The sequence below is a fragment of the Rana temporaria genome, chromosome 2 (assembly GCF_905171775.1).
Source record: "Rana temporaria chromosome 2, aRanTem1.1, whole genome shotgun sequence".
Lineage (NCBI taxonomy): Eukaryota > Metazoa > Chordata > Amphibia > Anura > Ranidae > Rana > Rana temporaria.
In genome coordinates, this window is record NC_053490.1 from 194,434,030 (window position 1) to 194,460,219 (window position 26,190).

The 26,190-nt window shown below is 39.3% G+C and overlaps 1 protein-coding gene across 1 annotated transcript in view; it reads right to left on the minus strand.

The window, feature by feature from the left end:
• The window catches only part of EFNB2 (ephrin B2), a 58,126-nt gene extending 34,514 nt beyond the window's left edge, over nucleotides 1-23,612 (minus strand). Inside the window, exon 1 of the mRNA XM_040336194.1 lies at nucleotides 23,172-23,612. Coding sequence (XP_040192128.1) covers nucleotides 23,172-23,293 — 122 coding nt within the window. The 5' untranslated portion in view covers nucleotides 23,294-23,612. The remainder of the gene's footprint in view (nucleotides 1-23,171) is intronic.
• Nucleotides 23,613-26,190: the final 2,578 nt, after the last annotated feature.

Here is a 26,190-nt window from a genome sequence, read left to right on the forward strand (position 1 = left end):
CATCACTCCCATGCATGCGTACGGGAGCCACCAGTCACGGCCTCCTTTAGAAACGGCACGATTACGGTTTCTAAAGTGCACCTGCGCCGTTGTCTACGGCGCATGCACCGTAGACTTTGGCGCGTGTCATTATTGTAAATATCTCCTAAACCCTGGAGGTTTAGGAAATATTTCGAGCACCTACAGGTAAGCCTTAATCTAGGCTTTAAGGCTGGCCATAATTCTCTCAATTGTTATCTGGTTCCTGCCGAGTTAGCCAAAATGTTAGCCATCGGTGGCATCAAAGCACCATCTGGCTGTGCAAAAGTAAATTTAAAAATCAACTGAACTGATTCCCTCTCATTACGCCCATGGGCTGAACAGGGGGAATCGGAGGCACCTATGGCGAATCCGATCGCAATCAGATTTCCCTAACATAGACAAATGATGGGATTCTTTTTAACTGGTTGCTATGGGTTACTTCAGGTTTTACTTGATCAATGTTTTACTAAATAAACCTGCAAAGCAAAGACTGAAGCATCGTACACACGACCGAGGAACTCGACGGGCGAAACACGTCGTTTTCCTCGTCGAGTTCCTTGTTAGGCTGTCGAGGAACTCGACAAGGCAATTTTCTCCATTCCCGTCGAGGAAATAGAGAACTTGCTCTCTTTTTGGCTCGTCGAGTTTCTCGACAGTTTCCTCGACTAAAATGTACACACGACCGGTTTCCTCTGCAAAAAAATATCTCCCAGCAAGTTTCTTGCTGGTTTTTGCCGAGAAACTCGGTCGTGTGTACGAGGCCTGACATGTGTTCAGCGCTTCTGCTCTTTCATGTATTTTATAGGTTACATTTCCATTGATATTGTTCACCATTTAGTGACCATGTGTAGAGAAGTGTTACACCTCACTTATATTCTCTCTTTCTTCCATACTGTACTGGAAACATGAAAGGAACCATCTCCTTAATTGCTATGGGCATGAAGAACAGTTATCTCTATAGGCACCCGCTGACAACACAATCCAACAAGTCTTTGGCAGCATACAGGCCATTTGGCGTTGTGCGTAAGGAAAACATATCACCAACCGTCAATGCCTGTCTTAGAACCTTCTGAAAGGCTTCCTGTAGTTTTCAAAGTGCAGCTGGCACCTGTTTAACAACTGGCTGTGTATGCACATCATAAATCATGACATAAGTCTGACTGACAGTACAACAGAGTAAAGTCATTTGGCTTCAACCAAGCTGCCTAATATAAGAAGCTAATCATTCGTCCCCATCATAGGATACTTTGTGGTGCCCTATCAATTGAATCTGCAGGTAATGTGCACCTGTACAGTCAGGTTGCCGGCAGCAAAGCTTCAAACCACAGACTGCGACAGAGGGTGGGTCTGTCTTGCTATGCGAAGGCGAGGCGTTAGACAAACAATGAAGAAGCCTGTAAAATATTTCAAGGCAGATGAAAAAATGTGAGTGATGTCATTTCTTTTTTTTTAATTGATCTGGAAAATGCAAATTACATATTTAGATTACTCAAGTGAATAAAGGAATATTTATCTGCCGTTTTCGGCTTCTGACAGATTATATGACAGTCAATCACAAATGCATATAAGATGCACAATTAGTAAATTGGATGCTGACAAGTGTGTCTTTTTTTACCTTTGCTACGGAAGTGTTTTTCACCCGTATTAACCAATGCGTCAACTGATTTCTATCAAAGCTTTTTTTTTTTTTTTTTTTTTTTTACATAAAACTCATTTCATCACTGTCTGCATCAAATGGTATAAACAGAATAGTTTGAAACTAAAAAATGTGTTGTGGATTTAGCACAGTGATATACAGGCAATACAAAAAGTATTAGGGCCTATTCACACTTGTCTGTTTTGATGCAGCAAAGCTCTTGGATGATGCACAAAAATGCATGTTAAGGGGGAAATCCCCTTTAAAGTGGTTGTAAACCCATAATTTTTTATTTATTTTTTAATAAAAATCTACAAGACAAAAGCATAAGGAACTAGTATGCATAGCATAGCATACTAGCATACTATCTCATTATGTATTACCTACCTTAGATTGAAGCCCCCGCAGCCATCCTCAACCCCCCTCTGGCCGCGAACATCTCTCCCGAAGCTTGCTTCCGGGTATCGTGGCTCCGGCACTGTGATTGTCCAGAGCCGCGATGACATCACTCCCGTGCATGCGCATGGGAGCCGCTGTTGACGGCACAGCTAACTGAAGCAGTGCCATTGCTTCAGTGCGCATGTGCCATCACTTCAGCACATGCAGACACAGGGGGATATCTCCTAAACTGTGCAGGTTTAGGAGATATCCAGGCTTAATATAGGCCTACCTGTAGCAAAAAGTAAAAAAACGGATTTACAACCACTTGGATTCAGGCAGAAAACTGTAGGCCAAACAGCAGCCTCATCCGCTTAGATGCGGCCGCTGTTTGGGTATTCTGCTAGCCACCAGCAGCTGTCAGAATACAACAGCCTGGAAGGCGGATTCGTCAAACCATGCTGATTTTTCTTCGTTCAGCCTGCAGTGCAAAGCCTCGTACACACGACCAAGGAACTCGACGGGCGAAACACATCGTTTTCCTCGTCGAGTTCCTTGTTAGGCTGTCGAGGAACTCAACAAGGCAAGTTTCTCCATTCCCGTCGAGGAAATAGAGAACTTGCTCTCTTTTTGGCTCGTCGAGTTTCTCGACAGTTTCCTGGACAAAAATGTACACACGACCGGTTTCCTCGGCAAAAAAATATCACCCAGCAAGTTTCTTGCTGGTTTTTGCCGAGAAACTTGGTCGAGTGTATGAGGCCTACGGGCTTGCCAACAGAAAATTCAGGGCCACTTACACCTACGCAAGGAACAGTGAAAAGCCAAATGAAGTAAGACATAGCAACCATTTAAAAGTCACTCTTTACAGTTCTGACAACTCTGATCGATCAATTTGGGTACAATCAGCATGTCTATACATGGTTCGAATCTCAGCTAGTCCCTGTTGAACCAGCTAACTGTCTATGGCCAGCTTTAGAATCTTGAAGAATGAAAAATTATAAATAGTTTTTAGATGTCCTGGCTGAACTAGTAACCAAATTATGTGTAGAATTTTTAAACCACAGTTTAACCCTGTGTGTGGCATGGAAACTCTGCTCTTCTATTAAAGTTGTGTCATTTTGTTCTACTGTATCGTAACCTTAGATGCTTTACTTTTTTTTTTTACTTTCAATGGCCTACGTTTTAAGGAACAGAGCTGTTACTATTGTTCATTTTTTAAGACCTGGCCTATTTTACTTTTTTCATTTTATAGGTTTATGGAAACAATGTGGTTTTATCATAAAAGAATATAGTAAAGATTTCTGTTCAATCCTGTTGCTGCTGATGGGCGAGTTCCAGGCTTGTTAGAGGTGCCTCTAGGGCAGAATAGAGCTTTAAAAGACCGATAGACAGGTCAACCCGTGGTTGTCTACACAGGTTTAAGGTAGCCCAAGGGCATACCTGCATTTTTCTATCAATAATTTGTTGGATTGGGTTACATCTGACCATACACGCTCATCCATACGATTATCCCATCCGTTCTTAACAGCGTGGTAAGAGAAATCTTCTCCCACTGACTGTATTCTGATAGCCGCAGTTGTTGAAATACCCTAAAGCCTCGTACACACGATCCGATTTCCATCGGACAAAGCCGTGGAATTTTGTGCGAAGGGCATTGGCCGTGATCTTGCATTGCATACAAACGGCACACAATTGTCGGCCAACAAAAACAAATGTACTACATGGTTTTTCAGCTCTTTAGCGCCACCCTTTGGGCAACTTCTGCTAATGTTGTCTTATGGTTAGCATTGGTTCGGTGCGTGTTTGTACTTTGGATTTTTTTTTCGACGAACTTGTGTACACAGGATCAGATAATCCGACATCACACATTTGTTGTCGGAAAATTTTAAAACATGCTATTCTACATTTGCTGTCGGAAAATCCAAAAATTGTCTGATGGAGCATACAAATGGTCAGATTATCCGACAACATCCTGCTATCACACAATTCCAGTCGAAAAGTCAGATCGTGTGTATGGGCCTAAACAGTGACTGTGCAGCTGATTGGCTACAGTCATCGTTTGCCCGGCAATTTTCCCTCCGGATTTATCAACTGAAGTTTGTTGAGCCTGGTAGTGTTGGCAGGGCTGCTCATAGTTAAGCCCCATACACACTATCAGTTTTCCTGCTGGTTTTCTCTTCAGGTTTACCAAAACCATGTAGTACAAGGACCTGCCTGATTGCATTCAAATTGAAACGCTTAAGGTTTGACCTCATATCAGATGGTTTTGGTAAACCTGAAGAGAAAACCATCAGGCTTCAATCTGCCATTCACCAAAATCAGTCAAATATCTTGAAGATGCTAGGAATAATATGTACAGTGATTGCCATACAGTGACATTTATTTTACCACCTTACTCCTTCTCACAGCAGCCAACTAGAAGCCTACAATTGCTTACAGTGAGGAGTCTAATAAAAGCTGACTCCCTATTGGTTTTCAAGGGTTTCTACTGCACGTAACAGCTCTTTCCTCATTTGTAATGCATTAAAGCACTAGTTTTTATTTTTGTAATCCATAATCTCCACATTTTCTACCCCTGGAGAGTAAATTCTAGTCTAAAAATCGGAAAGAGCTATGATTCTATGATAGCCATATAGCATTATTTGGTATCTGTTATTATCCTGTGAACAAGCCTGCATTGTTAGGCTGTAGTCTTTACGGGCCAGAGAGAGAGGATGACCTCTGCAAAGCCCCAGGATCAGAAACAAAATGAATCTCCTCTGTAATATGGATTGCTATGCCCTGCAATCTTCTATCAGCATGCTAGCATTTTTGCTCTTGGAACATAATAAAAACAAAGAGGAGATGGAATTTGCAGACAAAACATGAAAAGGTGTGTTAAAATATTCATATTCTGACAGACAAATAGACAGCATTTCAATAAAGGGAAAATGTGTGCTACCAGGCCCGCTGAAAGTGTATAAACACTAGCAACATATGAATTCCATCTAGAACACACAGCTGCTGGCCCCATTGTCCATTCATAAAGCACTTAAAACATATGAAAACATTCAGAAGGTCTGCACGCCACATACAATCAGAGAACGACTTTTCTAAATTTAAAATGTAGCAAAAAATTCACTGTTAAATGAAAACTGTGAAACTCCAATATACAACTTCCATTAATACACCAAGTTTTTTCATTAGGCTGCTTAAAGCTGAACTCCAGGGAAAGTAAGAACCCTTCCTGGCACACTGCATAGGTTAAATACATGCATGGGTCTAGGGGACCGGAAAGGGCAGTTTCACGTACCAGATCCTTTGCACCCGCAGACCCCCTCTGCGTTGCTAGACTGCTCCCTGCAGCCATTTTTATAATTTTTTTTTCGGCAGTCACGGGCCCTCTGATGTCATCAAGTACAATGCAGAGCATACTAAGCTTTATCTGCTATGAAGGAAACTTCAACTGTTTTATTTTTTCCATCTATGCGCGTTGCGTTGCCCCCCTTACACGTGTTCGCACAAATTGTGTCACATTGCACTGAATAAATTGGCATGTTGTTCATGGAATTGCACATTGGATCATTGCATTGGTGTGAACTGCTCCTATTGAAATGCATTAATTTTACAATGTATATGCACTGGCATGTATTGATAAACATCTGGTGTGAAAGGACCCCAAGGCTCAGTTCACACTGCCGCGACTTGGGATCCAACTTGTGACTCCAAGTCGCATGACATGTGAATAGCCATGTTAGTCAATGAGTTAATTAGCACCAATGAAGAACTTTAGAAAAGGTTTCTGTGCTACGTCAAAGACAACTTCTTATTGCTTTAATCAAAGTTGCCTTGAAGCCAGATCCCCATCTATATTGATGTGATTTGGATCTGACATTACAGGACGATTACCCAGGCAGTGCATGGGATCTTCCTGTATGCTGTTATCTCTGTATACCTACACAATATAAAGTCGCATTAAAGTAGTACTCAAGTTGCCAGCAAATCACCAGGACGTAGCACCATAAGTTGTGCGACTTTCAGGTCGCAGTAGTGTGGACCAAGCCTTTAAAGAATAGCAGGCATTAAAAGGGAGTGCATGTTATTATTATTATCGTTATTTACAGTGATACCTCGATTTGCGAGTAACGATGTATACAAGCGTTTCGCAAGACGAGCTATAGCTTTTTTTTAAATCCTGACGTATCTGGTCTGGACAAAGGGAGGAAGGGACCACAAGGTGCAACGTGCAACATGGGTATCCCACACTCCGGGAAGTATTGAATGCCGAAGACACTGATAGTCTCCTCCTCCCCATCATACGTTTCAAATGATTTACCAACATTCTTATTGTTTTTGTTATAGAATTTGTATAATTTTGTTATTGTTTTATTATTTATATATAGCTATATATATATATATATATATATATATATATATATATATATATATATAGAGCGAGAGAGAGAGAGAGAGAGAGAGAGAGAGATATATATCTATATAGATATATATAGATAAATATATCTATATATATCTATATAGATATATAGATATATATGTATATATATATATATATATATATATATATATATATATATATATATATATATACACGTGTGTGTGTATAATGTTTCAGTAAGAGTTATGAGTGCTCAGACAGTAGTGTCAGTAACTATACTAAAGACCAAATAACTTTTATTTAGGTCACTAAGCACATTCTCGGCAAAACGTCAAGGTTTTTTGAGTAGCAGCAGCCCAGACCATGAACGCCAATCATAAAATCCTGACAGTTGGCAAAGTTCCCATATCGAAAGCAAAATGACATTTAATTATGACTGGCCCAAAGAGAAATCTTGAACTGCACACTCCTACTGCTATTATATATTCAGTCTCCAAATCTATAAGAATCTACATCGGCTGAAGCTTTGTGTGCCAAGAATAGGCTCCTTTTTTTTTTCCATTCTTACTTAGTGTCACTTTCAATAAAATGTAGTTTTTGCAATATGTACATTTACAGTGCTTCTCTATTCCCTTGAATTTTCCAATACTGCTCTCCAGCAGGCCTGCAAGATTTGTTTGAATACCCGTCTCCTTTATAATATCCCCTTCAGACTGTGGCGTGAGATGTCTGGCCCACTGTTCTGTGTCTGACATCATTTAGGTCAGAATATATGTAGTTTGTTGATACTTGTACAAATTAAAAGGATTTTTTTTTTTTTTTTGTGGAAAGAGCACACGTTCATGACACAGATTGAAAAACGCATGGCTCGGCAGCCTGGGAAAGCTAAAGGGAACCTAATATTTATGCCGTGCCTTAAATCAGCTGCTTTGTAATTAAGAGCCGTATCCCACAATGAAATACTGGGTGTTGGCCAGTACAGCTGCCAAAGACAGAAGAAAAATGTCTTGCACTTTGAAATCGATTCTGAAAAATCAGGAAGGAGAACGGATGATTATCACGTACAATAATGTGAATATTATCTAAAGATTGCTATACTTTGATTACACAAGCCACCGATAAGGAACAAGAATGCATTTGGGCAGGTAATTAACTGAGTCAACGTGTGACTCACACCGTCCTAACAGGCCATTCCGCACTCTTCAACCTTTTGCTGTATGACAGATGTTACCATGCAGTTTAGAAAAAAAGTCATGTCACAGAAGAAAGAGGCAAAAGCCAGGCAAATGTTTTCCATTTTGCTGTACAGTTTGCAATCCTCACACTATGTCATCAATGTGACTAATTATAAGTGTTCTCATTCGTGCATGGGTGCTCTCCAGCTGTTGTGGAACTAGAAGTCCTGCAAAGCATTGCAAGCCACTGACAGTTACAAGCATGACTGCCAAAAGGCAGAGGCATGATGGGTCTTGTAGTTCCGCAACAGCTGGAAGACCACAGGTTGAGCACCCATATTCCAAGTGAATTGAAACGCCTTGGACGAATTCTGCCCACCGTTCTCAGCCAGTGGTTCCCATTTTATCTGTAAGGGTAGACTTAATTGTACCAAGCACTACAAACAGCTGAACGGAAAGGGCCCTTCGAAATCTGGAAATGATCATTTCATTATGATATTACCCAGTCATCCCATTTATATCTGAACAGAAAGACTTTAAACGGGCCTATTACATGGCAGTCGACATGTGTGCACAATTTTAACTCTGAAATATCTTTCCTGTGAACTTTTGTAACATTAATAAGTATGCTCAGGTCATCCAAACATGCATTATAATGTTTGGGAAGAAGGGAGAGGGAAGAGCTGCAAGACACCCCTGGTGCTGGCCCTATCCCAAAGGAAGCAATAGGGTTGATTTACTAAGGGCAAACAGAGGATTTATTTTGCAAGTGCACTTGCACTCTGCAAGGGAATTTTCTCCAGAGCTTAGCGAATGAGGTGAAGTTATGCTGACTTCCATCATCAAGTCATGTGTGTGATTGGGTATTCTTTGTAAAGTAAGTTTCACCACATTTGCTTAACTCTGGGGAAAATTCCCTTGCGTAGTGCAAAGTGTATTTGCCTTTAGTAATTCAACCCCAATGTGTATCTCGCTGCTGTTTCGAGAGACAATTATCTCTCTTTTATGGAAACCAATCTGGCTATGGACTGAAACTGCGCTGGTTCAACCAGAACTGCTTGTACTGATTTGATCCATCAATCGACTCAATACAACCAGCCTGTTTTGTTTTTTTGGCACCATCACTGCAGGAAGGCTCCCTACACTCCCTGCCGGTAGAACACAATGGCACTGCGGTAGGGATTCCCCTATTCACTGACTGTGTTGATGGAGGAATCAAGTAATTTCCTTTCCTTCAACCCATGGCCCTAAGGCCCTGTCTTAGTCTTGTAAACCACATAAACCACAAAAAAAAAGGTTATTAAGTGGATCGTGTGAAAAAATAATCCAACATTTGTTCCTTAAATAACCAAAATTAAAGGTTCTCGAGAGGCCACTGCCTTCCCCAACTAATTAATACACAGCATTGCTATGTTCTGTTCATTTATCAAAGCCATCAATAATACCTAGTACCTTTGGGTATGGGGGAGCATCAGATCCTATGCCCTTACTCCCAGGACACAGTGGGTTTGATTTAGTAAAACTGGAGCGCTCAGAATCTGGTGCAGCTGTGCATGGCAGCCAATCAGCTTCTAACATCAGCTAGTTCAATTAAAGCGGTAGTTCACCCTGACCCACATGATGTTACCATCGAGACAGGCATTGTAGCGCGAGCTACAGTATGCCTGTCCCGATTTTTTTAACCCCGTACTCACCTCGTAGTCGTCCATCGTAGATTCCGGCTCCCGCGGGGAATGGGCGTGCCTATGGAGAGGGAGGATGATTGACGGCCGGCCCTGGCACGTCACTCTCCCCGAAGACAGCCGGAGTAGGTCTCGGCTCTTCACGGCGCGTGCGCACAGGCTATGCGCACGCGTCGTGAAGACCAAGCCTATTTCGGCTATTTCCGGAGAAGCGTGACGCGCCAGAGCCGGCCGTCAATCATCCTCCGTCTCCAGAGGCACGCCCATTCCCCGGTATCTTCGATGGACGACTACAAGGTGAGTATGGGGGGAAAAAATTCGGGACAGGCATACTGTAGCTCGCGCTACAGTGCCTGATTTAAAGGTAAAAGAAAAAAAAATTTTTTTTTTCCTGTCGATAGGGTGAACCCCCGCTTTAAGCTATGACAATAAAACCTGGAAGATGATTGGTTTCTGTGTAGAGCTGCACCAGATTGTGCACTCCAGTTTTAGTAAATCAACCCCAATGCTAAATGGGGACAGGAAAATAGTTAATAAACTCTGTGTAAGCTCAGACACAGACCAACATGGAGCTCAAACCACTATTGGATTGGGTCTGTGAATGGAGCCACAGTGAAGGCATTAGTGGGTAAGATGGGGCCTGAATTGGCAAAGGGACGGTTTCTCTTTAACGAGAAATAGTTTACTTAAGTCAACTGTGACTGTCACTGTCTAACAGATATCAGATATGTATGCTTGCACCTTTTGCTAAATAGGAGATGTGGCTAAAGGATTGTTAAAAAGTTCTACTGTCAGTGAAAGAACAAAGGCCTTCCCAATAACTAGCAAATGTTCTCCCTTTTGCTATACGACTTGCTATGCCCTAATCAAAATGCACAGCCATTAATAAAAGCCTCATTAGGTTTATCAACCTCTAATTTACTTTATAGGCTGATTGCCATGATGCAGTCGGTCTTCACACTGTTACGGATTTGAAATGCTTGAAAACATTAGAAGTCCACTTTTTCTAAGCTGCCAGAGCTCGTGGATTGCACTTTGCTGTAAATGAATGCAGACAAGTGAATAGCATTGTAACAGCATACTTTGTAATTTCTGTGGAGAAGACATAAACAGGATTACCTGGCAGCTAATGGCTAAAATGCAATCCACCTTCCCCGGATAGCATTCGCGTTAGGCTATGTTGACGCATTTATGGCGGGTGCATAACCGAGTTTGTGATGTGGCACAGGCCAGATGTGGAAAAGAAAATAGTCAGGAGTTGAAGGAAATGAGAGTGTGCTGCTCAACATCAGCTCTTAAAGTACTGTAACCTTCCTTTTGTATAAATAAGCACGTAGGCCAACGCCATTCACTTTACTGCTTTTGTTGTTTGAATGCCATACATATGCACTATTCTCCATCTGAAAGGCTGGAGAAAGTAATAAGGCTGCTCTGGAAGCTTTTGAATGTTCTCTTCTCCACAAACCATGAATAACCCTTGCTGTACACCATTGCAAAGCATCAAGCTTGCAAATTAACCCTTTACCATCAGTAAATCTCATACTTTTATGCACTTTCTAATAAAAGAACAGGCTAACCGTGATGAAAATGTTACATGATTTGTCTTGTTTACTAATAAGACTTTGGACCCACGGTCAAGAATATTGTGTCTTTTTATGAGATCATTTCATATTTTTACCTTTTTTATAAAGCCAATTGCTTAAATAATGAAAAAAAAAAAAAATGTTTACCTATATGAAGTTAACCGACTATCCCTAAAGACTCAATTGTGTTTGCTGAAAAAGTTGCTGACAAGGTCTGCCACTCTAAGCCAGACATAATCCATTTATGTCAAACACAGCTAGAGAAGATACTTTCCTCAAGGTAGTATATTTTTCTCATTTTGCCATACTGCATTTTTTGATTTTTGGTCTTAATCTACTTTTCGCGTGGTCTCCCCGCATATAACAGCTTTTCCGTTTTTTGAACATGTATAAAATATAGAGAACTCAAGTGTCAAAAAAGTTTAAACTTATAAAATTAGGTGTTTGTTTTTAGTTGCCTATTTTATGCTATCCTATCTGAGAAACATTTAAAGTGGTCATTGCTAATCTTGATATAGACACAAAAATCCAACCAACTGACCAGATTAAGTCATGAACCGGAGATTATTTTAAGAATTTAGCTTTACGTGTGTATACATGAATTGTTTGTGGGACAAAGGAAAAGTTGGCTGTTTGATATCCTAGCAGTGACCAACTGTGCCTAAAACTAGGTTCTTAGGCCTCGTACACACGACCAAGTTTCTCGGCAAAAACCAGCAAGAAACTTGCTGGGAGATATTTTTTTGCCGAGGAAACCGGTCGTGTGTACATTTTCGTCGAGGAAACTGTCGAGAACCTCGACGGGCCAAAAAGAGAGCAAGTTCTCTATTTTCTCGACGGGAGTCTGATTTGGCTCGTCAAGATCCTCGACGGGCTGGTTTTCAACGAGAAACTCGGACGTCTGTATGCTAAGAAACCCGCGTTTGCTCAGAATAAAGTATGAGACGGGAGTAAAAGTAGCATTTGTAATGGAGATAACACATTTTTAAAGCTGTAACAGACTGAAAAGTGCAAATCATCTCTTACTAAACTTTTATTCAACACACAAACACATGAAATTAGCAAAAGCAGCCCCAAGGGTTTAGCCAGTGGACTCTAACTTCCCCTGCCGTTGTATGTGTTGTATGTCACCGCGTTTGAGAACGAGGAGATTTTGGCTTGACTGTGTGTACGCAAAGCAAGCTTGTCGAGTTCCTCAACAAGCCTTACAAGGAACTCGACGAGGAACTCGATGTGTTTCGCCCGTCGAGTTTCTTGGTCGTGTGTACGAGGCCTGAAGCTACAACTTTTATACAATTTTCTTGTACAACTTTCCTTTAGATTTACCAAAACCATATAATATAAGGTCAAACCGAAACACTTTCGAATTGTATGCAATCAAGCAGACCCCTACATAGTTGAAGGTAAATCTAAAGGGAACTGAACAACAAAAGTTGTATAAAGTGTATCAAGCTTAACCCTCGAAAATGTCCACACTATGGCCAATGCCACACCGGGGTGTCGGTACAAGAACATAAAAACAGGAGTGAATATCTTTATACAGATAGCCAATCTGAAGTTCTTTGTCTTACAGGTGACTTTTTTTTTTTTTTTAATTCTTCGCTGTCACCATAACTAACGGCATCTAAATGTTAAGGTATCTTCTCTTGAGTTTCAAGCAACAAAGAAAGATGTAAAATCCTGGAAAGTTATCCAAGTCACCCTGCCAAGAAACATGATTTAATGAAATCATCTGAGACACACTTAATCAAAAAAGTGTGTTTAGGATTATTTGTGCAGACAGAACAGTTACTGTGCTAGCTTCTGTGTTTTCTCCCCGTCTGTGCTATTCTTCCACCATAAAGAATTTCCTTCTAACACAGCACACCGCCATACGGGCTATAAAAAAAAATATCCCTCTCTCCTGCACCTGTACTACTACATCTCAGCATGGAGTTTAAAGCCCTTCTCGGCGTCATTCTTCAGTGTGTCTTGTGTCTGTAGTGACAAAGTGCAGGGGAAAACAAAAGCAAAAAGTCTTTTCTTTCTCCCTTTTACAGGGCTGTTTGAGGAGGAGAACAGAAGTCAGGAAATCATCCTTCGTTTTACTGCCTTGCTGCATAACAAAACCAATGGCTTTAAACAAAGCCGTGCCTGATGCATTTAATGTGACATTCTGCGCTGCTCTTAAACTAGTGAATCCCTCCCCCACCCCTCATTTTATTCCAGCAGGCAGAAGATTTCCTATAATAGACAGAAAGGCATTTCCCATACTATAGTGAGAACCTGCTTTCTTGATAAATGTGGATCTACGATGTAGTGTGACATGCTGGATAACACCCCTCCTTAAATGTAATGCTCGCAATTAGATCTGGATTTGTGTTCTTTTTTCCTACCTTATCTTAATCTAGTTTTTTTTTGGTTTGGAGTTTGCCAGGATACAACATATTCAATGCCCAGATTTACAGTGCTGACCATTAAAAATTAACTGTCACTTCATAGCTTTACAGCCTCATTAAAATAAAATTACTCCTACTACTATATATAACAAAAATAGTAAACGTTGGGTTTGATTTACTAAATCTGGAGAGTGCAAAATCTGGTGCAGCTCTGCATAAAAATACAATTTTATTGTCAAAGCTTAATCGAACAAACTGAAGTTAGAAGCTGATTGGCTACCATGCATAACTGCACACCATTTTGCACTCTCCAGTTTTGATAAATCAACCAGTGTTGGCATGCTACTTCCAAGGCCTAATGCTACAACACTGGCACTCAAAACCCACTCACAGTACAGCCTCTATTACTACCAATATTAATTCTATTACTGTTACTATAAAGACTACTATATCTTTTGTCAATATGTCTTTATCTGGCGGTACATAATACCTACCTGCTTACTGAATAAAGCAGTGAAATAAGGAGGTAGGCACGATGCACACTACTTTAGGCTATTAGCATTTTTTGAGCTTCAGTGTATAGAAGCAGAAAAAAAATTCCTTGTAGAGTTTCTTGGAGCGTTTTTCCAGCAGTTAAATACTAATAGCGTTTTTTTTTCGAAGGAACACTAATACTCCTAAACACTATTACCAGCGTTTTTTTTTTTTGCTTAAAAAAATGACTAGTGTGCATGGAGCCTTAGGGTGCACAAAGCATAGTAGTAGTAGTGGTAGTAGTAGTAGTAGTAATAGTCTAGATCAACTGAAATCAGTTTGAGTAGTAAGGGTTCACTGAGCCTGTTTGGCATTGGGGTTCACATATGATTGGCCGACACAGCTTCACCTTATACACTAAGGCCCCGTACACACGTCCGAGAAACTCAACCGGCAAAACACATCGTTTTGCTCGTCGAGTTCCTTGTGAAGCCGCCGAGGATCTCGGTGAGCCAAGTTTCCTCATTGACTAACGAGGAAATAGAGAACATGTTCTCTATTTAGCCCGACGAGATCCTCGTCGGTTTCCTCGGCCAAAAGTGTACAGACGACCGGGTTTCTTGGCAGAATACGGCTCCGATCGAGTTTGTGACTGAATTCTGCCGAGAAACTCGGTCGTGTGTACGGGGCCTCACATTCACTTTGCAAAGTCTGCTAGGTGAATAGCCTCTATTCTTTTAGTAAATCAGCCCTATTTCTGCAACCTATACTAAAACACTAAACTTGCCTAAGACCTCATTTACACTTGAGTGACCTGAAAGTCGCGCCACTTTGACGCGACTTTGTCATGACTTGGACGCGGCTTTGACGTATCTTGAAGCAATGCCTGTTAAATTGTGAGGTCTATGGAGTTCAAATGGCATCAAAGTCAAAACAAAGTTGTGCATGGACTATTTTGAAGTTGCAGAGATATGAATGCTACTCATTGGAAATCATGGGGTACGACGTGTCATTGGACTTTGCAGTCCCACGTTGCAGGACGAGTAGCACAAGTGTTTATGGGGCCTTACAAGTGAACACTTTTCTTAAGGTGACCAGAAAAGTGAACTCCAACTGGCTGCTATAAGTTCACATCATTCCTACACACAGGGGTTGCTTTACTAAAACTGGAGTGCAAAATCTGGTGCAGCTTTGCATAGTAGCCAATCAGCTTCCAACTTCAGCTTGTTTAATTCAGATTTGACAAACAAATGGAATCGGATTGGTTTCTAAGCAGAGCTGCACCAGATTTTGTACTCTCCAGTTTTAGTAAATCAACCCTTAGTGTTTTACTTTATTGTTTCGTGGAATAAAACCAGCAGCAGCCGCCATTTTTTAAGAGTGCTAAAAAAAACTTGCTTCTGATTGGCTGCTGTAGGTTGAATATCTATACAACTAGCAGCTAAGAACTAGAAATGACTATCCCCCCAGCCAGAAACAGACAAGCCGTTTCTCCATACTGTTTTAATCCTTGCCTCCACATTGTGTGCAGGATTCACACAATACACAACAGCCCCAAGCAAGGCCTTTAGTTCCAGCAAACCCATTCAGATACATGTCACTTCTAACATCAAGCTAATCTATGTGTTGCTATGGTTGCACCCTTTATCCTCCTTTACATTTTTTGTGATTACGTGAATTTGTGGAAAGCAGAAAAATTGTGGTTTTATTGCCATACAATCAGATTACTGCCGTTAGTTTCTCTATACCCCCTTTTTTTTTTTTCACATTTCAATCAAAAGGGATCAGTTTCTTTAGACATTGTCCTTGATTTAAATCACCTCTGTATAGATCTAGCTTGAGTTGTAATCCCCTTATTAACTATGACCATGGGTTGATTTGCTTAAAAATAAAAGCAAATTGTGTCAGCTTTGTTTTTAAAGCGAACAGTACAAAATGGATTACTAAAGAAAATCAGCAGATTTCACACAGCTAGCGTGGTACTGAATGTAAAATAAGAATTAAACAAGTCAAACAGGAAAGATGTGTGAATGGTTTACATTTTTCTTTATAAGACCAGGCCCAAATTGCTCACGTCTTTTGTGTTGCCGGACTCTAAGGAAACAATGAAGCCACAGGAGCTTAAGCAAGTTTTTTTTTTCTTATGGTGACCATTTGCTTTCCTGTACTACAGGGATAAAAAAAAAAACTTTTTTAAGAGTTGAAATCTGGATGTAGGCCAATGAATCTGCATATCTGAATCAAAATATTTTAAACACTTGAGCACACCCCATTTTAATTACCTGAATACCACATAAGCATTGGGCTCAAACAAAGTCTATTAAAATGTACGATAGTTGACCTGAAAAACAGGTTTACCGTATGTCAGCCATGGAAGGAAAAGATTAGGCCTTTCTTCAAGTGCAAGGAATGTAAAAACGTAATAGTACCTTTGTGTGGTGATAAGTGTGGCCATCAGATATTTTACCCTGTCAATGCAAAGGAGCTCAGGGTGCCATTTTGTGTCCTTAACGCATGAAATTACTAGCGCACTGAAAGTTTTTTGCATCTTAGTAGTAGATTCGGTCATAATAAATGTTGACAAAATAAGTTCAAAATGGCTGCCGTAACCTAAGAGGAGGGACTCTTGAGTGATACGTCTTACTGCTACATGCTAAAAATATGCCTTACTAAAATATTATGCTGTTATCTCTGGCATATTTGTATATCATTAAGGGCATGAGCATGTAGAAAAGTAGGTTACAAGACAAGTGATACCCTGTAACTGAAAAAAAAAAACCTGATTGCTGTCATTAAACTTCTGTTAAATAAACACAAGCCTGACCTACTTTACAATGTTCTTACGTGTGTAGAATTGCCTTTAAACTATAGATCTTCACTAGCAAAGTGACAGTTTTTCACTTCTTATTTGCTAAGCAATCATGACGTAATTTGTGCTCAAACAGGGAGGCAGAGGCAGTTTATACGCCTGTAATCAAAGCTTGCAATAAAATGCAAACCATCAAGCTGGATACACTAAAAACAGCAGCTGAGTCGCAATTGCCCTTTGAGCTCTCGGAAAGTGTGCCTTATTATAAATGATACAAATAAACAGCTTCTCGTTAGATAATGTGATTAAATTATGCTGTTATAATTTGTGAAGGGTTACATTTGATGGACCTAGATCTATTTTCCAAACTAAGTTGCCAACTATATTTAATTATGCAACTGTATGACCCATTGTTTGTCCGCCGCTCGAAAAATCCACATCACTTACTAATTTTCCAATTAAAATGTAACAAGTTTATTTGCAATGTATTTCAGGCCTAATTACCTGCTGTAGGTCTGCGTATTGTAGTTAGCACAATGTTAAAAAAAAAAAAAAGGTTTAGTGTGCAAAGAACGAGTGAGAACTAAAGTAATTGCCAACCTAGTAATGTATTCTTAAAGACGTTTTTATGTTCTGATATTATTTTTAGAAGAATTATCAATTTTTCGGACATCTTGGGTTTTACAACACAAAACTGCTTTGGCTAGCATCGTGGGTTCGTAGGGAAGACTGATGAGCTGAAAGTAAAGCCTTCAATAAATTGGTGATCAGCTGAAAGTAAAGCCTTCAATATATTGGTGATCAGCTGAAAGTAAAGCCTTCAATAAATTGGTGATCAGTTCAAAGAAAAGCCTTCAATAAATTGGTGATCAGCTCAAAGTAAAGCCTTCAATAAATTGGTGATCAGTTTAAAGTAAAGCCTTCAATAAATTGGTGATCAGCTCAAAGTAAAGCCTTCAATAAATTGGTGATCAGCTCAAAGTAAAGCCTTCAACAAATTGGTGATCACCGAAAGTAAATCCTTCAATAAATTGGTGATCAGCTGAAAGTAATGCCTTCAATAAATTGGTGATCAGCACAAAGTAAAGCTTTCAACAAATTGGTGATCAGCTCAAAGTAAAGCCTTCAACAAATTGGTGATCAGCTCAAAGTAAAGCCTTCAATAAATTGGTGATCAGCACAAAGTAAAGCCTTCAATAAATTGGTGATCAGCTCAAAGTAAAGCCTTCAATAAATTGGTGATCAGCTCAAATTAAAGCCTTCAATAAATTGGTGATCAGCTGAAAGTAAAGCCTTCAATAAATTGGTGATCACCTGAAAGTAAATCCTTCAATAAATTGGTGATCAACAAGTAAAACATGAGCATATCGGTTATTTTCACCTGTAAGCTAACTTGTAGTCACCTATCCAGTCCATCAGACATACCCCAGCATTATTCTATAGGGAACACAAGTATCATCCATAATGCTATGGTCTTTTCAATACAACTAAGCACAAATCGATACCCAACAACCACCTGACTTAGATCTTTGAAATCTATTACGCCATTCTCTTTAGGGTAATAACAGGATAAGTAAATCAGGCCAAAGACGAAATTTTAGCCAAGAATAAATAAATTGCATTGTTCTCTACCGCCCCCGCCACAATCTTAAAGATAATTACTGATTTAAAACAAAGTGCTTTACCTGAGTGAGGTTTACAGATAAGAGGCTTGGAGATAATTACAACAGATAATGTAACAATTAAACCCCAGCTGAACCAAACAAGAAAGATAAAAGAGAATCTATATATCTAAATCGCAGTCTCTCTTGGATGTACTTGGATGTCGGTTACTTAGTTGGGCCTAATGTGCTTTGCAGGTGTCAAAGCAATGTGAAAGGATAATGAAATAAAGGTGGTCGCATTAGTCCAGCAAAAGTACGGGTGACCGAAAAGCCGAGGTAAGTGCTTAGCAAACTACTTTAGGCCGAGCTTATGTTTCTACAGCTTGGAACTGTAATTGAGAGGGTTAAAAGGGCCATCCCAAGGGAAAGGGTTCCTAAATAAATTCTTGTCTCCAGCAGTTTACCAGAGGCTGATATATGGTTTCAGCGGGTGCTTTGTTTAAGGGCTGGCTCAGTTGTCCCTTGGAAAAGGGGACCATTACCTCCGCTTTATGATCCTGACAAAATGCGAGGAATGTGCATGCAAAAGCAGCAACAATTCCACCCCTGGTGCTTTTGCCTTTCTCTCTATTCTATATTAAAACCGACAAGATTAACCTAAATGCAAACTGAAGAGCAAGAGTTCAAGGGGGTATTCACATGGCAGTGAATGTTCATTTGTTTACCTACAAAACTCGACTCAAGTATACAATGGATGGCTGTCTAGTGTAAGTATGCAAGTGAGAAGTCTGCTTCCAATAGAGTGGCCACATCACCGTTATTAATACATCTATGCTGCTCTTGTTTGTAAAAGGGGGGTACTGATAACAAAAAATACACAGGAAAACGTAGGATTCAATTAGAATTCAAAAAATAAATCATCCAGATGTAATCTGAACTGCTGTGCCGCATTTCTATTTTTATCTAATGTGCATCAGAATATTAGCCAAGCGTAAGTAACGCAAAGGCAGTGGCCTGACATATGCACGAAATGTACATGTTAATGGCACTACTGTGTTTTCTCCAACGCGCGCCCAAGATTCTGCATCTAACATGAAAGAGATGTTGTTTCATAACAATATCGCTAGTGACAGCAGACAAACTATGAAGAATGTATTTATATCTTGTGCAGTTAATCAAGCAGAGCCCTGTTTAGTCATGAGTATAATGCATCCCCCATAATATTGCTTTCAAGGGCCAGAATAGGAAAGCAAAGGAGAAGAGGCCCTCAATCTTCTAATTACATGGAAGATCGAGGATACATTTTTATAACTTAAAATGAAAGTTATTACCCTACTATATCCCCCATAGTCATAGATTTAATGCGCTGCTACAAAATCGCTGTACCAAATTCCACATCTCATCTGAAAAGCAATGACATTCATATTTAATCACTGATCCCCAAAGTGGAAAATTACATTTATTATTAAATGATACTTTCAAGCTAATGTCCACCTAATGTAAAAATATGACTGCCTGTTTTAATTCCCTTACAAGCCAACGGTACAAGTGCAATCTTTAGGGTTAATTTCCTCCAACAGGAGAGCACATAAGTAGACTACACGCTACTGTACAATACCCTGTAGGTGCCCATAGATGTCAGATGGTTCTCACAAAATCGGGATGGTTACAGTCAGATACAGAAATGGCCTGCGACCTCTATGGATGCCCTCCTGACGCACCAATATCAAATCTGATTGGACAGGTTGGGATTTCTTGGACGAATGCTATTGCTCCTGAGATCAGGCCAGAGCCAGAGACGTCAGATGAGCGTATAAATAAGCATATTTCAATAGAAGGGGTACATTTATGCCACAGAGATTCTAAAGAACAATCGTTGGGTGGTCAGATCTTCCAACCAACATCTCATGTCTATGGGTGTCCTGACTTTCAGAAGAAATAGAAAACCTAATCTCCATTTGCCATAATTACCAGCTAAATCAACCTTAAACACAATCATAGCCTCCTTATTTACAAAGAAGACGCCCCTATTTACAAAGAAACCTACCCATTTATAAATAAATCTACCTATTTACAAAGAAACCCACCTATTTACAAAGCAACCTACCTATTTACAAATAGACCTACCTTTTCTTACAAATCAACTGATCTATTTACAAATAAACCTGCCTATTGACAAACATGCACTACAGATTAGCAGGACACAGGTCCAAGCATGACCTGAACAAGTGGTCTTTATCAAAGATTCTTCCTTAAAAACTGTCAGTATTCTGCCTCAGCAACCAATCAAATGTTACATTTCTCCATCTGCTATTTCCCCATGCAAATTGATATTGGCTGTTCTGCAGCAACACAGAGAGTTCTTATTTCAGGCGGCCTGAGAAATGAGGCCCAAGCGTCAGTAGGCAAAAAAAAAACAACACGCTTATCGGCAGGACCCAAGCACTTTTGAATCTTTTGAATAAGTAAAATGATTGGGACTAGGATAAAAGAACAGATGAAATGCTGGAACTTAGAGCTAGAAATGGCAACATTAGGATTCTGGAAGCAGCAGGACTGAGCGATGTGCATTGGAAGACTGACCTCTGTAGGCCTGATTTGATCACTGTTCTTGAAATGTAACATTACATTGAACAAGTGAACCCAATGGATTGGGATGGAAGGAAGATTCTTACATTTGCCAACTCAGTAACATAATAGTCATGGTTTGTAAATTAAAAAAATTAAAATAAATAAAAATTATTTAAAAATATTTTGAAGTGGTACACGGGATGGTCCAGGGAGAATGTATATTTTGATAAGATATGTGTATACTTATGTTGTTTTGGTTATGTATTTGCTCTGTGCCTATCCATATGTAATTTTATGTGTAATATGGAAAGAAAAATAAATAAATATATAAAATAAAATAAAAAGTGACCTAATGAGAGAATAACTATGTAATTGAAGATCCATTGGTGACATTAGACCCAATTAATGAGTGCCCTTAAAATGTACTCTTGTTGGAAATCATATCCCTTATACATGAAAGCTTACTTTTACACAGCATTAAAATGAAAAGGTGAAAAGCCCAGTGCTTCTACCCCGGCTGTGCAATGTCAGATCCCTACTGTTCCCTGAACCTTCTACCAGGTAAGGGACTGCGGAAAATGACTTTGAAAGAAGACAAGCTCCAGGATCTAGAGACAGTGACTGGAAACTGCCTACTGCTTAGACTTTTACATATCAGGAGTGAAGTAGGGAGGGGGCAGAATCATAGAAAAGCCAGTCACCTCTTCCACTACAGACTCTTGGGGGCATTATCAATAGCAGCTAAATGGAAATGTTAAAGACCTCCAGTCTAGTGATATGCTGATAATCCTTGAGTACAGTTCAAAGGGGATCTGGACAAGCAACAGAGCGCACTCTTAACCTCCTGACTCCTAAAGGTCTCCAAAAACTATATGGGACCATCACCTGGGACCTCTGATATCAGGACTTTCTGGGGGCAGAGGTGGCAGAGTGGTGTGAGAATTTGAAGGAACTGAAGAGGGAGAGAGAGAGAGAGAGAGAGAGAGAGAGAGAGAGAGAGAGAGAGAGAGAGAGAAGGCACACATATAAGTGTGTATATCTAATAGAGAGAGAGAGAGAGAGAGTTGAGAAAAGCCTATGAAAAAGAGAGAGAGGGCACACATATAAGTGTGTATATCTAATAGAGAGAGAGAGAGAGAGAGAGAGAGAGAGAAGCCTATGAAAAAGAGAGAGAGGGCACACATATAAGAGTGTATATCTAATAGAGAGAGAGTGAGAGAAGCCTATGAAAAAGAGAGAGAGGGCACACATATAAGTGTGTATATCTAATAGAGAGAGAGTGAGAGAAGCCTATGAAAAAGAGAGAGAGGGCACACATATAAGTGTGTATATCTAATAGAGAGAGAGTGAGAGAAGCCTATGAAAGAGAGAGAGAGGGCACACATATAAGTGTGTATATCTATTAGAAAGAGAGTGAGAGAGAATCATGCTACATATATATATAAGTGTGTGAATATCTATTATTGGAGAGAAAGTGAGTTAGAGTCAAGCCTATGAGAGAGAGAGAGAGAGAGAGAGAAGGCACACATCATGAATCATATATATATATATTTATATATAAGTGTGTGTATATCTATGAGAGAGAGAGAGAGAGAGAGAGAGAGAGAGAGAGATATTGTGTGTATATCTATCCATCTACAGTGTATTTGTGTGTGTTTGTGTTTATATAAACGCAGCACTTTACAACCTGAGATATATATATATATATATATATATATATATATATATATATATATATATATATATATATATATTGTATTATTATTATTATTATTATTATTATTATTATTATTTTTTTATCAAGCCACTTGCATACATAAACATTTATTTCATCAAAATGTATATTTCTATAAAAAAAATAGCTAATAAATAATAAAAAAAAATACATATATTTTATATATATATATATATATATATATATATATATATATATATATATATATATATATATATATATATATCATGTTGTAAAGTGCTGCGCAGACTGCTGGTGCTACATACATCCTGTAAGATAATAATAATAATGATATGTTTAATGTATAAAATTATGCAGAATGTGTGTGGTTTGAATATGTTGCTGATTGCAGATCTGGGATGATATGTGAAGAATGAAAGGTGCTGTGTATAGGATTATGTATAATATGAAGTGATAGGAGTAGATGGAGGAAAGTTTCCCCCCTGTATCCATGTCCCCGGGTGGTGTGAGGCCATGGATCCCCGATTGTCTATGATGTGTGGGGTGGGGTGCCCCCAGTGTCTCCATGGCCTGTGTGGTGACACCCTCCCCGGGGACACTGTGAGTCCCGATGTCACAGATATAGTATATAGGAATAGTCGGGATGTTGTGGGGGGGATGAGGCTCCCTGCACTCCGGTGACCCCGGATCTGACAAGGTCCAGGTGCAATGCGGCTCCTCTGGAGTGATAGAAGGACATCGCGCCGGTCTAGGTTGGCGCTACACACACATATATTGTGGGTTACTTACTTGGGGTTGGAGGAGTTCCAGTAAATGGGGTCCAATACTAAGGATTTGGAGATAGCAGTCCTGATCAACAGGATCCAAACTCCCAGGCTGTACTTCCACACCGAGTCCCCTCCGAGGGCCATGATACACAGGGGAAGGGGGGGACACAAACAGTCCTATAATACGGAGACGAGTCGGCCCACAGCAGTCCTTCCAAGTCCGGACGGACGATCACACACCAACTCCAATCTCAGCCAGTAGTATCCTCCTAGGGCACAGCATAACCCCACACTGAGCCACCGGGGAGCCGCCGTCATCCAGATCCTCGGGAAGCACCAATCCAAACACACACACACACACACGTAGTCCGATGGAGATCCCCCCAGTCTATGATAAGTCCGCTCTCCTTCTCCGACTCCTCCACTCTACCATCCGATCCGACAACTAACCGGGGACAGCGCACCGCTCTGTGCCTATAAACTCAGCCCGCCCTCTCCACACCGACAAGATCATTGGCTGACGGACCTCTGCCGCCGCCTCATTGGCTCACACGCACGTCACTCAAGCGGAAGGCTGGGGCTTGTGTGTGACAGGTACAGACCTCCCATACATCCATACTTACATCCATCCATACAACTCATCAGCATCCTCAGTGGCCCTCATTAATATTCATCACGTGACCACTACTACACATACTCCTCCTATCCCTCCACATACACAGGACTCACTGTGTGTCTGTACTACAACCCTCATCAGATCACATTATCATTATAAAGTGTCACACAATACATCCTCTGATGAGTGAATGGGCATGATGACATCAAGAGTTAAAGGGATTGTCTATGGGTGATCAGATCAACTTTATCACTGAGGTCATCTCATCCAATCCTATCAATTATCATGAGGATCGATCCATAATCAGCATCCCATCTCACTGTCTGATCTATGGCTACATAGAGAGATTTACTAAAGACAACACCTACCCCTAACTTCAATGAAGATGGATTATCTGACAACATCTAGTCATAACAGGTCCCTATTTATAACAATCGGTAGATGTGTACATCACACATGAACATATAGGGAGTTACAATGCATTAGACATAGGAGTATATAATGATGGACTTATTTATAAAAGATTGGACATAGGAGTATATAAGGATGGACTCATTTACAAAAGAACAGCACTTTTTATTGAGTTTGATAAAGTTGTATTAACTTCCAGAATCTAGTCAGAGGAGCGTACGGTTTATAAATGTCTGTATATGTATACCCCATGCATGAATGCATAGTGGGCTGATATACAAAGGATTGTACATAGGGACATACAGTATAATGATGGACTGATTTACTAAAGGATTGTATATATATACTGTATAACGATGGATTTACTAAAGAATTGTACATATATACTGTATAATGGTGGACTGATTTACTAAAGGATTGTACATATATACTGTATAATGATGGACTGATTTACTAAAGGATTGTACATATATACTGTATAATGATGGATTTACTAAAGGATTGTACATATATACTGTATAATGATGGATTTACTAAAGGAATGTACATATATACTGTATAATGATGGACCGATTTACTAAAGGATTGTACATATATACTGTATAATGATGGACCGATTTACTAAAGGATTGTACATATATACAGTATAATAATGGACTGATTTACTAAAGGATTGTACATATATACTGTATAATGATGGACCGATTTACTAAAGGATTGTACATATATACAGTATAATAATGGACTGATTTACTAAAGGATTGTACATATATACTGTATAATGATGGACTGATTTACTAAAGGATTGTACATATATACTGTATAATGATGGACTGATTTACTAAAGGATTGTACATATATACTGTATAATGATGGACTGATTTACTAAAGGATTGTACATATATACTGTATAATGATGGACGGATTTACTAAAGGATTGTATATATATATACTATATAATGATGGATTTACTAAAGGATTGTACATATATACTATATAATGATGGACTGATTTACTAAAGGATTGTACATATATACTGTATAATGATGGACTGATTTACTAAAGGATTGTACATATATACTGTATAATGATGGACTGATTTACTAAAGGATTGTACATATATACAGTATAATGATGGACGGATTTACTAAAGGATTGTATATATATATACTATATAATGATGGATTTACTAAAGGATTGTACATATATACTGTATAATGATGGACTGATTTACTAAAGGATTGTACATATATACTGTATAATGATGGACCGATTTACTAAAAGATTGTACATATATACTGTATAACGATGGACCGATTTACTAAAGGATTGTACATATATACTGTATAATGATGGACTGATTTACTAAAGGATTGTACATATATACAGTATAATGATGGACCGATTTACTAAAGGATTGTATATATATATATACTATATAATGATGGATTTACTAAAGGATTGTACATATATACTATATAATGATGGACTGATTTACAAAAAATTGGACATAGGAATATATAATGATGGACTGATTCACAAAGGATTGGACATAGCAATATATAACAATGGACTGATTTACTAAAGGAGAACACTTTTCATTGAGTTTGACAAAGTTGTATTATCGTCCAGCATCTACTCAGAGGAGCTTACTATATATACATTTCTGTATTTGTATACACCATGCATGAACGTGTAATAATGGGCTAATATACAAAAGATTTAACATAGGAATGTATAATGATGGGCTGATATACAGTGCATTGTATATAGAAATATATAATGGTGGTCTGATTTAGAAAGGATTGCGCATAGGAATATATAATGATGGACTGACTTACTAAAGGAGACCACTTTTCACTAAGTTTAATAAAGTTGTATCTTCCAACAGCTAGTCATAGGAGTTCACAGTTTCTGAATATCTGTATATGTATACACCATGCATGTATACTGTATATAATGATGTAGTGATTTACAAAGGCCTTTATGTAGGAAAATATAACAAAAGAGTTAT